This window comes from Epinephelus lanceolatus, chromosome 12 (genome assembly GCF_041903045.1).
Source record: "Epinephelus lanceolatus isolate andai-2023 chromosome 12, ASM4190304v1, whole genome shotgun sequence".
In the NCBI taxonomy this organism is placed as follows: Eukaryota; Metazoa; Chordata; class Actinopteri; order Perciformes; family Serranidae; genus Epinephelus; species Epinephelus lanceolatus.
Genome location: NC_135745.1, coordinates 20,445,563 through 20,459,445, shown reverse-complemented (window position 1 = coordinate 20,459,445; position 13,883 = coordinate 20,445,563). Strand labels below are relative to the sequence as shown.

Genomic DNA, 13,883 nt, shown 5'->3' with positions numbered 1-13,883 from the left:
CAATCCAACGCTCTCCCCTTCTTCCTTCCTTCTTTCCTCAACGCAGGTTTCACTTCCACATCAGTGCAGAGAGTGCTGGGTCACTCAGAGTGCTTATGCAGCAAGCTGAGGGGAGTGAAGCAATCCTGTGGTCACGCAGTCACAACACTGTCTCTGATTGGACCCCAGAGCATCTGCCCGTAGGCCTGCACCAGCGGCCTTATAAGGTGTGTGCTCGTAGATCCACTCAACAGTTGAACAGTTTTAATGTAGGAAGCTTGCACACAGGGCACGAGGGCTCTCTGCATGGTTTGATGAGTATGACAAAACATTTAATTAGTTAATGATCACCACATCTCAATCTAGTTCAACACCTATGGGAGATTTTGGACTGTCAGGGCAGCTTGTGGTGGCCCAACACCCCACCACACACCCATTTGTATATCCACAGTGATTATAGATCTTATACATAAACATCCATTTTGAAAATACGTAAATGCACAATATATTTTGAAACATATTTAATATTTTCCATGTACTGCAAACAAGTAATGCATCTTTAGTATAGTGTAAAAAGCAACAATCCTGTTATATTCTTGTTGGTATGCACTATATTGCTCAATAGCTATGGACACACACCAGTCACCAGTTTATGAAGTGCATGTATTTAAAACTATAGCCCTCTAAAACATTTATCCTGCAATAAATCCTCTCTTCATGAAGGTTATAATGTTCGTTTTTTTATTGAAAGAGAGGTGATAATGCTGTTTAATTATACCTTGTTATACTGAGAAGTGTTTCTAATGTTTTGTCCACCATATTTATATCAATAGTGATAGACTGAATATTAGAAACATCACTCAGTCTAACTCCATGTGCCAGAAGTAATGCAAACCGCAGCTTCTAACATGACCATAAAGTTGATCCAGCACCTTTGTAAAACATTTTAGCCTTTGTGCAGGTAGGATTTATTGCAGGACTACTATATATTAGACTGCATTCAATTTACTGTAGCTATAATACTCTCACAGCAGGGCTCATGGGGCCATGTTTTGTTGTACAAAACTATTTATTAGGAAAAAAAATAGGTAAAGCAAATGTATATCAAATCAGTGTCAGTAGTTTAGCGTGAGCATGAGGGTGAGGATGGTCTGTAAATGTTGAAAACTACATTATATTCTCCCGAATATGTCCAGGAATATGGTTTTCAAGTGCAGTATGTGTAATGTTTGTTGTTCAGGACACCGATCCTTCAAAAATATGAATGTAAGCATTTCTGTTCTTAGGTATGGTTCAGTAGCATGAATAAAGTGACTCAGACAGACACTACTGCTGGAGATCACATTGTTGCTGTGGACGACATCTCTTTTCTAAACTGTGAAAAATCCTACCAACCACCTGGTGAGTAAGGTGTCCATCACTATTACATGTGAATGTATTAGACATGAGCAGTCGTTCTTAAATTGTTCATTCTGTTGAAAATCTATAGGAGAGAGCGTCAGGGAGGAAAGGTGGCTCATTTTTTAATTATCTTTCTCACCTCAGCTCTGTCGGCCTGTGGCTGTTCTTTTGAAGATGGACTGTGTGTTTGGGTTCAGGGGGCTGAAGATGAGCAGGACTGGCTCAGCAGGTCTGGTCCCACTGAAACCCCCAACACCGGGCCTGCAGGAGACCACACTACCGGCAAAGGTCACTTTTATTCCAAACTATCTTCTGTGGTGGTGTGTCTGTGTCACTCTGTAGTTACACCTCCAAAACACTAGTCAGTGGCGGGGTTTCTGTGAAGTGCTGTAAAGTTTTGTTGATTCAAAACACACCCAAAACACTTTAAACATGGCTTAATAGCAATAATTTCAATTAAAAGTACGCAAAGCCGCTTCATTATAACTCACAGCATTCACAGACAAAGCACTTGTCTTTTGCTGGACACATTTTCCCCACAAATACAACATGCTGATGTTTTTAGCACAAGCCTATGGCATTTTACATTGTATAAATTAGCCTAGCGGCTAGCAGAATTTTCTTCTACTCATATGAAGCCAGGGACAACAGCAACATTTAACAAAGGTAACGGTATATAATTTTGCTCCATTACAACTCACAAGGTTCACCGACAAAACAACTGTCTTATACTAAACACGTTTTCCAAACAAATACAACATGCTAATATTATTAGCAAAGCCTATGGCATTTTAGATTGTATGAATTAGTCTAGCGACAAGCGGAGATTTCCTCTACTCAGTTAAAGTCAGGATAATCCTGAAGCATAATTCCCTGAAGGATATATTACACACAAGACTTAAAATACTTTTTTCATGGAGGCTTTACTGTCTTCACAATTTATTATTTATGATCTGTGAAATAAAAGTAGATACTGTAAAAGCTTCGTTTCCACTGAGGGAAATGGTTTCAGCTTACAATAATATACGGGAGGTCTGCGTCGCCGCAACGTGTGGTTACATTTTTGGGGAGGGGGCACATCAGGCTACGGTGTCAGCTCTATGTGGAATCAGAAGTATAAATCCCGCATTTGTCGAGCAGTATTTTAGAACATTACACAGATAACTAAATAATACCATTGTGCACATCTTGATTACATTTAGTACTGAAATGCCTATGTTGAGAATTTTTCATGGCCAAACTTTGGTAACTTTACTTTTTTTCACTGTGGCCACAGTGACCAAAAACAGTGACACGTTAGCACAATAGGAGAAGAGTCATAAAGACAGAAAACAAACTGTATAATTTCAGTCATACAGTCATGCCACAGTCATACTGGTCATACCATACTGGTCACTTAAGGACATGGCAATGGTTTATTTTGTTTCTCATGCATTCGACTTTATATATGTGACAGGACGATTGTGTTATCTACTTTTTGTTACACTGTCTCTCCTTAAACTGATAAGCAAAGGTGTCGATTTCAGGGGGAATGCAGGGGACACCTCCCCCTCCTTATTTATGACATGTGCATTTGTCCCCCTCCATTATAAAAATGAAAGTAGCAGAGGACATGTACACCATAAATTGGTGCTGAAGAGGTACAGAGCCCTGAGTAAAAATTCACCGGAATGCAGGAAATAAGTGTTTGATGCTCAAAACTTTCTGGTGGAGGACCCCCAAACCTCCTGTTTTATATGTCTCCCACACCCCCAACGTTGAGATAAAACCTACACCCGTGCTACAAAGTATAAGGTGGTTTCCAACCTGGGGGCAGAGGCACCCCAAGGGGTCACAACATGGATCTAAGAGGTCGTAGGATGATAACCAGGGTCATAAACAAGAAAGAAAATACATTCTACCACCCATTTTTTACTTTATAAAGCCGTTTCTCTCTTTTTTTGTTAAATACTGGATAGTTTCACCTCTTCAGGCCCTTAAAACATGTTAAAATAAAAATCACTCTTTGCTTGAACTCCTCACAGCCTATAGTTTTATGCATCCTGTGACAAGGAGTCGCATGCACACGTCTTTTAATGCATCAAAAGCCAGAAAAGTGTAGAATGACTGTTTATGCTTTCTCACAGGGAAATACCTTTACATCGAGAGCTCCCGACCAACTGTAAAGGGAGATAAGGCCCAGCTGAAGTCCTCACTGCTGCCGCCTGCTGGTGAAAACGGATACTGCTTCACATTTTGGTACCACATGTTTGGAGCTACTGTGGGCTCCTTGAGGCTGCTTCTACAAACAGCTGATTCCTTCAAGAAAACTGAGGTAAAAAAATGCATTAAATTAATAGTTTTATTAGTTTTATTTGATGTTTAACTAAGCATAGAGATACACAGAGGTCAGAGAAGGCCACTTTTTTTTCATCAATGATTGTTTTTGAGTCTGGACACCATACTTCCCTTAACTACAGTGACAGAAAAACGGCCGTGAGGTTTATTGAGAAATATTTGTGACAGCTCCCACCGTGTTCTCTCTCTGTTATTATACTTTTCACAAAGTTGTGAAACACTGATTGCAAAATAGCATTAATGCATTGTATAATAATGAGTGCAAGCTGCACAGTTTCAGCGCACAGTGTTGCAAAAAAACCTCCTCACATCCTCATTGTGATGAGTGAATCAGCCTCCTGTCTTTCCTGTAGGTGTGGCAAAAATCAGGAAATCAAGGGGACGAGTGGCTGTTAGTGCAGAGCCATGTGACCGTGCAGAAAGTCCACCAACTGATTTTGGAGGCTACGGTGGGGGGTGAGGCTGGAGACATAGCCATTGATGACATCTCCCTCATCAGTGGACCATGCCCTGCCTCAGGTGATAAGTCTGAGGCTGGAAAAACACTGGGCATACTTCATGTTGGTTCACCAGACTAGATTGTATTTTCCAGAGCTTTGGCAATTATTCAGTATTTAATCATTTTACAAGTTAAAGACGGAATAACTGTAAAAAGAGGGAGTCAGTGCACAATATTCTACCCGGTATATCATATCAACTCAACCATATCTTCCTCCTTTACTTCTTCTAATACTAAACAATAATTTGTTTAGTATTCATTATTTAGACACTATTATGTGATCGACTCTTGATAGGGATGTTTTGATACAGCTACATTTAGAGGGTAAGCCTTGCTATGTTCTCTATATTTCTTACTGTCAGCAATCTAATGAGAAGACCAAAAACCAACAGTGAATTGATTGAACAAGTATTGTCAATGTAGTCAAAGTCTGATATATCTAATTTATCACATTTTTCCTCTTTCCTGTGGTGCTATCTGTCAAACTTGACTGTTTTGGTGTGAGTTGCCGAGCGTTGGAGGCCATACAGATGTCTGCCTTCTCTCAAATATAATGGAACTAGATGACACTCGGCTCGTGGTGCTAAAAATGCCCAAAAGAATTACATTTAAAGACATTAACAGCAAAATCTCTTTCCAGAAATCATGACCTGCTTACTCAAGATAATCATCAGACCTAGTTGTGTGAGCAGTTTCACGAAGGAACTATTTTATTTCTACCAATCTACATCCGCCAACTGTGTCACTGTGCAGAAGGCGGTATGTGTCTACTGCTAGCTCACCTGTAGCACCCCTGAGCTATCTAATGATACACCTCAGGACACCTTTAACGTTCACATCTTGCGCTGTGCAGTGATGCGGCTGGAGGGTGTACTTTGGTAGAAGGAAAATCTGCAGTATTGATCATTAATTATATTCAACAGAAGGCAGACAGCCGATATCTCCAACACTCTGCAACTCACACCAAATTAATCTAGATTGATAAACAGTGCTGCAGGTAAGAGGAAAAATACATATTTGGATTTTGGAATGAACATGCACTGTAGCTTGATCTGCAGCGGAAAGTAGCCCCTCATAAATGCACAGTTTCCTCCTCCTGTTGGAGTAATGTTTGCATGTTTTCAATATGGACAAATGTGTTTGGTTTGAGAGTCAGAAAACTAAACTAGGCTATAACAAAAAAGCAGGGAGGAATCAGGCATTGGACAATGTCCATACGATATACATATAAACATCATGCAGACAAACATGTACTTGAACACAACAGGATTAGAAATGATCTGTCAAAGATCTTTTTAATCACAAATAATTGTGAGTGATGTAGCCTTCAGGGTCCTCAAAGAAAACAGAAACAAAAAGTAACAAATGCAAGACAGCAAACATTTTGAAGCACCTTCTAAGCTGCTGTTTAACATCCCATTTAGATTAAAAACTGAATCCCATGCACAGTGTTTGCACAGCAATTTCAGCATTTTTATTCCTTACAAACTGTATGCATACTTTTTAGTTGTAAGCGCTATAGCTCACTCTGCTGGTCAGATGGTGTTCATACAAAAGGAGGTTTGGGGGGAGAGTGGCCTCTTGGTAAAAGGCATATCATTTCCAAATGGATTCACAGACCTAGATAGATAGATAGACAGACAGACAGACAGATAGATAGATAGATAGATAGATAGATAGATAGATAGACCATTATTACTATTATTAAAAAGGAGCAAGGCATAGATGAATGTGCGCACACTGTGGGAATTATTTTCATTGTATATTGTCAAGTTATGTTCCTCATTTGTTCGACATTTTTTATACAAATTAAGTTCCTAATGCATAAATAAAGTTATTTGGATTTGATTTTGTTGCGCTTGTTATAATGCATCACAAAACGTTATCTCACAGACGTGTGTGACTTCGAGGAGGGGAGCTGTAACTGGCAGCAGCAGACCGGCGATGACTTTGACTGGGTCAGACAGTCAGGCTCCACCCACAACCCCAACACTGGCCCAGACAACGACCACACCACCAACACACCCATGGGCCATTACTACTACCTGCCCTCCTCTGATAGCGACCACGCTGGCCAGAAAGCTAAAATGTCTTCACCACTGTACCCAGCAGGTGAGACAAAGTCCAGTGTGATGTGTGTGTGGTTTCCTTTGAGATCATCAACATTATGCTGCCATAGACTCTGTTCCACCCCTGTTTTCCAAGAATTATCAAGATAGTACAGCAATTAAATTGAGAATAAGCTCTATTTCACAATGTATGCTGACATGTACTCCTCCCCACACTGAGTCACATCCTAACAGGACCAAAACATTTATTTAAATGTCTCAATAGAGATGATGGCCCTGGGATATCCCTCCTTTCTCCGCACAATAAACAGGTTTTTTAGGTTTTTAAAATATTTTCTAGTGTATTAATTTTAACGATGACTTTTTGCTGAGTAAACTCCTGCACTGAAATTGTTACTTAAGTAAAAGTATGTCAGTTTAATCAGGGAAATGTACTTAAAGCATCAGTATAAAGGTAGAAATCTTTTTAATGGAGAAATTGACACTCTTATACAAGAAGCACAACTAGAAAGAAAATGTGAAAAATGGACTTTATACAAGACTCAAAAAGATGACACTGGACTGGAATAATAATCAGTAGATACACTACTGCTTAAGGGTGTAAAAATGTGTATTTACCCAAGCAGGTTTTGTTTCGTTAGCTATTATTATTTTTCAGTTATCTTATTATGCTGTTGTAACTGACATGTCAGTGTTACAAAAATTGTTTTAATAAAGATTTGAGCACAAAAAAAGTATCAGTATAAAAGTACTTAATGTAGAAAAAAGAGCAAATCCTCACATGAAATGTTCGGTGAAAAAAATGACAAATGATTAATCTGTCAGTGTATTTCGTACACTGTTGGGTAGTTAATTTGTAAAGTAGCTCCAGCTGTAGTGGGAAAGGAGCAATATTTCAATCTGTAATGTAGTGGAGTATAAGTACTTTAAATGTGTACTAAATCACAGTATTTTCTCTAAAAGACACACGTCTGGACATCTAAGTGGTGGATATTCTCTGTGATATTTTATTATATGCTGTGTGTTTTCCCTCAGGCAAAGGAGCTTGTGTGCAGCTGTGGTACCACATGTACGGCAGAGGAATGGGGACGCTGAACGTTTACCAGCGGAGTGAAGAAGGGAAGGAGGCTCTGATCTTCTCTCAGACAGGAGACCAGGGTCGGCTGTGGAGGTTCGCTCAGGCCTCACTTCTGCCTCGGGTTCAGCCGTACAGGGTAAGTCACAAAACATCCACCCAAAACATTAAGTGGTAATGATACAGAGTCATTTGGCTGAAAAGAGATATACATGAACGATAGTGGGAGGTTACAAAGTACATTCACTCAAGTATTGTGCTCAATTGCAGTTTCTGAGTTACATGTACTTTACTGAAGTGTTTCCATTTGATGCCACTTTATAGTACTTTTTCCTCACTGCATTGTGTTGACCTCTGTAGTTACTTTGCAGATTATGCTTCATCCAACAGCACTTTTACTCAGTACCTGAATTCTCCTGATAATTAAAATTCCATCTGACAATAAAATAACATTTTGAATGCAGGACTTTGTATTGCTGCTGTTATTGTGTTTATATTTTATAAAGTAAAGGTTCTGTGTATGTCCACCACTGTACATGGAGATAAATCCAGATATTATTTTTTTCCATGGGGCTTAAGCACAACATTTTATGTAATCCTGTAATAAACATTAGGAACTTTTAAGCCAGTGTCCGTTTGGACTAGTGTCTCATTTAAAGAATTAGGTCATTAAAATTACAAATGCGTAAATATAAATCTCACTTTCTCCAAGCAATCCACAGACCTCACTGTGGACAGTTCTCCTTGAAGATTTTTCTTGGGTGAAATTGAGTAGGAATTATATCTGTAATCCTCTGCACTTGAATTTACATTATGTTTTGTTTTGTTTTGTTTTGTTTTATTTAATTTTATTTTATTCTATTCTATTTTGTTATAATATATTTTATTATATTATATCATTCAGATATCACTGGGAGTGAGTGGGGATTTTTTTTTTTTAAACCCAGCCTTTAAAGACAAAACTATCATATAAACAAATAGATTTCCATGACTTTAAAAATGACTTCATTCCTTTTGATATTTTGAGTCTATTTATAGTATAATTTTTTTAATATATATTTTTTTAATTTACTTATTTTCTTCATTCATTTATATATATCTTTTTCAATGTATTTATTTTTATTTTATTTTATTTCATTCTAGTTTATTTCATTTTATCTTATTTACTTATTTTTTCTCGTCTTCTCATTTCATCATTTATTTATTTTCAGCCTACACTGTTGGGGTGGGGGGGGGGACTATATGTGTGTTAACATTCGGCGGTTGCACTGACATTTTGTTCTGGTGTCTTTTCTTTTACGTGTCTGTGGATGTATGCGTGCACATACTGGAGTGTGTACGTGTTTATCTTTGTTTACTGCTGTTAAAATCAATAAAGATACTGCTGGGAAAAAATGAGACTAGATTGTGATCTAATATGACTCTGGTTACCTCTATAACGTTAATTAATTATATGTAAATATTTAGATAAAGCAGTTTCAATCATTGCACACTTTCTGTTTAAGATCGTGGTGGAAGGTGTGAAGGCTGGCCCCACCCAGGAAGGAGACATGGCCTTTGATGATGTACATCTGACAGACGCTCAGTGTCCTCCCCCTGGACATTGTGACTTTGAGACCAACATGTGTAGCTGGGGCAATGTGGGCGAAGGAGTTGACCAGGGGGACTGGCTCCGTAGCAGAGGAGCCTCCCCTAACCCCAACACAGGTCCCAGTGTTGACCACACCACTAACTCCACACACGGTAATAATACGTACATGTAACTTTGTGACTCTGTGTTTGAACAGCATGGATGTGAGTGTGATCGAATCTAATTTATGGAGATCGACAGAAACTTCATGCCACCATCTAAATACATAATCATGAGCCTGCGACAAGTTTTTGGTTTGTTTTTAGACGTAGACATAGTTGTGACAGGTCCAAACAGGACCAAGCAACAAAAAGCACCATCATCAGATCTGTAACATATGACAGTCTACCAGCAGCAGCCAAGTCTGACTGGATTTATAATCAGTAAACAGGACAGAAATGTAAAAGATTGTAACTGTACATATTTGTTTGAATCGATGTTGTATATATAATGTTATGAAATGAATACAGAAGTTCTGTCTCATTTTTATTCTTGCCATGTTTCCATCAGGTTACTATCTGTTTGTGGACAGCTCAGTGGGCGAGTGGGGAGACATGTCCTTCCTGATCAGTGATGTGTTCCAGCCGTCCACTAGAGGTCACTGTCTGAAGTTCTGGTACCACATGTACGGCAGCCACGCTGGGACTCTGAGAGTGTACATGAATGACAGGTAACCAGCCAGCCGTCAGTGTCTGATGAGGAGCAACATTAAACATGAACTGTACTCTGATAACATTTGTGCTGTCCTGTCTCATAGAAACATGCACGCTGGTGGCAACGAAGAGGGGACTCTGAAGTGGATCGAGACAGGAGACAAGGGAGACAAGTGGCAGGAGGCCAGTGTGGCTGTGAAACACAAAGAAGCATTCTGGGTAATTATGAGCTTCTGAAAGGTGATGTCAGAACGAATGCAGATAGTATTGTTTGACCTTTTACTATTTGCCAGTGGTGGGAAGTAACTTATTACATTTCCACAGGTACTCTACTGTACTTTTGCAGTACTTTTACTCTCCATTGCTTCTTTATACTTTTACTCCACTACAGTTCAGAGAGAAATAATGTACTTTTTACCTCACTACACTTAGAGTCTTACTATTAACTTTCTAAGTTACTTTTCAGATGAAGATTTTAAATTTAAAAGTCTACACATGTATAAAATACAACATATTGTAAAAGATTAAACTAGTGGTTTCCAACCTTTTTAGCTTGTGGCCCTTTGCAAAAACACAGTATCTAGTTGGGGCGTCTTGTCACATTTCAGATGTCTATGAGTTGTGAGTTATTGACATTTTCCCTCAAAACTTCTCATGATTTTATTTAAAGGGAGACTTTGATGATTTTCCACCAGCTCTGTATCATAACAGTGAGGGTAGTATGTGTAAATGAACTGTGGTGAACTTCCCTCCATCTTACCAGATTTTGTGAACGGACAGTGGGTACCATATTGTCAGAACTGAGGCCAAAAATACTGAGATCAAGTGATAAAACTGGGCAGTGCTGATAAAATATGAACCAAGCTTCTGTTAATGTGTTGCCTTATTCTTGCCCAAAATGTTTTCAGACACATATTATAGCTCACTGTTTAACTGTAATACAAGAACCAGCCAGCTGCCATGTTGTTTCCTGTGTTAAATTGAACACAGCAGGTATTACATCACCCATCAGTGGGAGTAGTTATTGGTTTGTTGTGGCACAGTGCATTCTGGTAGTTGTAGGTTATCGACCCCTTGAGCAAAAGTGAATTCCATGGCGGTTTTCCTCTGTTTTCTCTGGTCATGCACAAATTTCAAAAGCATTTGCGTCTTTCTTCTACATAGACGGCCCAGTTTTGTGAAAAGACCATCTTTTCAGCAGTAAATTACTAAAATATACAACTGTTTTAGGCTCAAAGAGGTGAAATTATTCAACATCTAATCTCGTGACCCTTTCAAGGTCCTGACTGCTGGCTTGGGAACCACTGAATTACACAATCTAACAGCATATAAAGTAGTTACAACCAGCTCCACCTCAAGCAGCTACAACAGTAAAATGCAGCTTGCACACTGAAGCATTAGTATTAACAAGCTAGTCATGTCAGATACAATCATTTATTACTCACAGTAGTACGTAGGTAGGAGTTTTATTGCAGATATTTTATTCATTATTAAATATTTTTGTAGTTTGGTACTTCTAGTTAAGTAAATGATCTGAATACTTTTTTACCGCTGATATTTTTTAGTTTGATTGAAAATGAGTTACAACAGTTGTACTATGCAGGATGGCTGCTTTCTGTTTGTTAACATGCTCACCAGTGAAAGTAAAAGCCAACCCCAGATTTCACCTCACTACATTTACTTTTTTTTTTGGCACTGTGTCTCTTGGATGCCTGCTGTTTACGTTCTGGCACCTGATCACTACCTTTTTATAAAGCTCTGACCTCACCTAAACGCTGTGGTGGGTAAACAACCACAAACATCCCAAAAACAGAAAATAAGAAAATACAGGCAGAGGGCAGATTAACTGCAGAAAAAGTGGGCCATTAATGATGACTGAGTGGGACTACATTGTTCTGAGTCTACACATTGTTTTTTAAGAAAGTCCTGTTTAGTATATCTGTAAAATAGCATGAAAGAAAATCAAACTCAAACAACATCGTGGACCTTTCTCTGATTGCTGTGCTGAATTTCAAGTCTTCTTTTTTTGTCGCAGTTTGTGTTTGTATATCAGAGGGGCATGAGCACGGATGGGGATGTTGCTCTTGATGACATCACCATCATCCCTGGCAGCTGCTACTCGGAGCCCCCAATCGACCCTCCTGATGATAACAATGGTAACTCAAACCCCTCCTTAGCTACTTCAGCTGAGCAGACAGCCACTCTTTAGCTGCTGCACAGTGAGAAAATATAGAATATCGCCAACCTTTTTTAAGAAATGTAAATATTGGAACAACCCAATCAGGTAATTTCTCATACAAATGCTTAAAGTAAGGGGTTTTAAGCTAGAGTGCATGTGGGAAGTATGGTGTAATGGAGTGTGATGTCAAGTGTTCTCATCATGTCTCTCTGTGTGTGCAGACACATTGTCCGCAGGTCTGGCTGTTGGTCTGACTCTGCTGGCGGGCGTCATCATCATAGTCGTCCTCTTTGTGCTGAACAGGAAGTGTAGTGCAATGTAAACAATTGTTTATATAAATGATTTATGTATTTATGATGTGTAAGAACACTGAAGAATGCTGGGTAATGATTTATCGCTGACATTTCTGCTTGTGTGTTTCAGGAATCGGCCGACACTTATAAGTGACGACGCACTTGACCAGAACCCTGCGTTTGACCTCTTTGACTGCAAGATAGATGTAAGTGCAAGTTTTGAATTTGAATTTTATCAGCACGCAAGACGCTTTTAAAAACACGTATATAAAAATAAACATGGCGGGGACTGTGCAAGAGAGGTAAGACACCCGAAGAGGCTGATGGTGAAAACTTCCCCTCTAGAATTTCACATTTACTCTATTACAAATAATATTTCTCTCCTAATCATGAAAACACAACAGACAAAACAAGAAAATATAATAATCATGATTGAACATAATGATGAACAGGTTTAATGAAGTGAGGACTGTCGCTCCAGAGCAATGGTCCTCTGTATTTCAAAGCATATTGCCCGTGTGTTGTGCAGCAATAGGGAAGATAAAATTCCTCTGCTTGTGTTGTTGGATATGAACAGACATCAGAGTTCATTAAAAGAAAGTTGTGAAATACACCTATTTCAGCCTTTGCAGTATGCAGACGGTCTAAAATATAAATTTGTTCTCTTCCAGGGCACACAACATGGAGGTGAATCTGACTTTTCCTTCTTCAACAATCTGTATAATCCGTCACCAGGTGCAGATGAATCCACAGTGGCTTCATCTGAGGCTTAGTCCAGATTAGGTAGATATTAGATATATTAGAGATGTTTGATTTCCATTAAAACTGTTATTCAGAAGATGAAATGTTGGTGTTAGTCAGTGTGGCATTTTTCCCGAGAAAGTATCAGTGATTCTTTAGTTTTGTAAATGGCAGCTGGCTTATTAATTACGTGAACATAGTTATTCCTAACATGAACACTCCTTGACAGAGGACGAGGGAACACTGAAAATGTAAACCCATTTTTATAAAATGGAATTAAACTAACACCCTGGCGTAACTTGTTTCAGTGTTGTTGTTTTTGTTGTTTAGTGCTTGATGAGCAGTCAACAAAGTCTGAGGAAAATTTTTGACCTAAAGCTCAGGTTCATTTTTAAAATGGCAGTTTTTCTGTTCTGCTGAAGCTGAAATTACAATTACAACTCTGTTTCTTTTATAACAGTTTATTTATACATGAATGTTCATGAGATGTATATTTACAGCTTACATTTAGTTGCAAGAATCAGAATATACCACATTTGTTCACAGTAAGTAACCAATGGTGACTGAACAACGGGGTATTGCAGAAATACAAACATGCTTCATATCCTTGATTTTTTTCCTAGGACCACTGTGTATAAAACTGCTTAAAAATCATCTTAAGAACAGTTACCATAAGAAATAATTTGCGTGGGATGAACATTCAGCGTGGTCTCTAAAATGGCAAACATTTTGTCTGTTTTTTAAGAGATGTGCAAAAATGTCTCACACCACTATTAAACAAGTAAATCAAGGTTTGGTCTGCCGCCTGGACTGAATGTCTCTGTTGTTTTGAAGTTGAAACAGACTGATGGTTTTCATTAAAAAAGTCATAACAAAAAAAAGACTTTTTGTTTTTTTACACACACACACACACACACACACACACACACACAAACAGTCCTTTAGTACAGATATACACTCAATAATTTAACAAGGAATGCTGCTGAGGGTTGTTTTACCGTACCAAAATCCAAAACCACATCAGTTC

At 38.6% G+C, this 13,883-nt stretch overlaps 1 protein-coding gene across 2 annotated transcripts in view; it reads left to right on the top strand.

Annotated features, from left to right (window-relative positions):
* LOC117272145 (MAM and LDL-receptor class A domain-containing protein 1) overlaps positions 1 to 13,158 on the top strand; it is a 59,786-nt gene extending 46,628 nt beyond the window's left edge. For both annotated transcript variants that reach the window (XM_078173096.1, XM_033650899.2), the window contains exons 38-51: positions 47 to 206; positions 1,266 to 1,380; positions 1,525 to 1,668; positions 3,507 to 3,694; positions 4,071 to 4,236; positions 6,110 to 6,328; positions 7,321 to 7,499; positions 8,866 to 9,103; positions 9,501 to 9,660; positions 9,748 to 9,862; positions 11,679 to 11,799; positions 12,044 to 12,140; positions 12,246 to 12,321; positions 12,787 to 13,158. In XM_078173096.1, the coding sequence (XP_078029222.1) occupies positions 47 to 206; positions 1,266 to 1,380; positions 1,525 to 1,668; positions 3,507 to 3,694; positions 4,071 to 4,236; positions 6,110 to 6,328; positions 7,321 to 7,499; positions 8,866 to 9,103; positions 9,501 to 9,660; positions 9,748 to 9,862; positions 11,679 to 11,799; positions 12,044 to 12,140; positions 12,246 to 12,321; positions 12,787 to 12,888 (2,080 nt within the window). In that variant the 3' untranslated portion in view covers positions 12,889 to 13,158. The remainder of the gene's footprint in view (positions 1 to 46; positions 207 to 1,265; positions 1,381 to 1,524; positions 1,669 to 3,506; positions 3,695 to 4,070; positions 4,237 to 6,109; positions 6,329 to 7,320; positions 7,500 to 8,865; positions 9,104 to 9,500; positions 9,661 to 9,747; positions 9,863 to 11,678; positions 11,800 to 12,043; positions 12,141 to 12,245; positions 12,322 to 12,786) is intronic.
* The last annotated feature ends 725 nt before the right edge of the window (positions 13,159 to 13,883 follow it).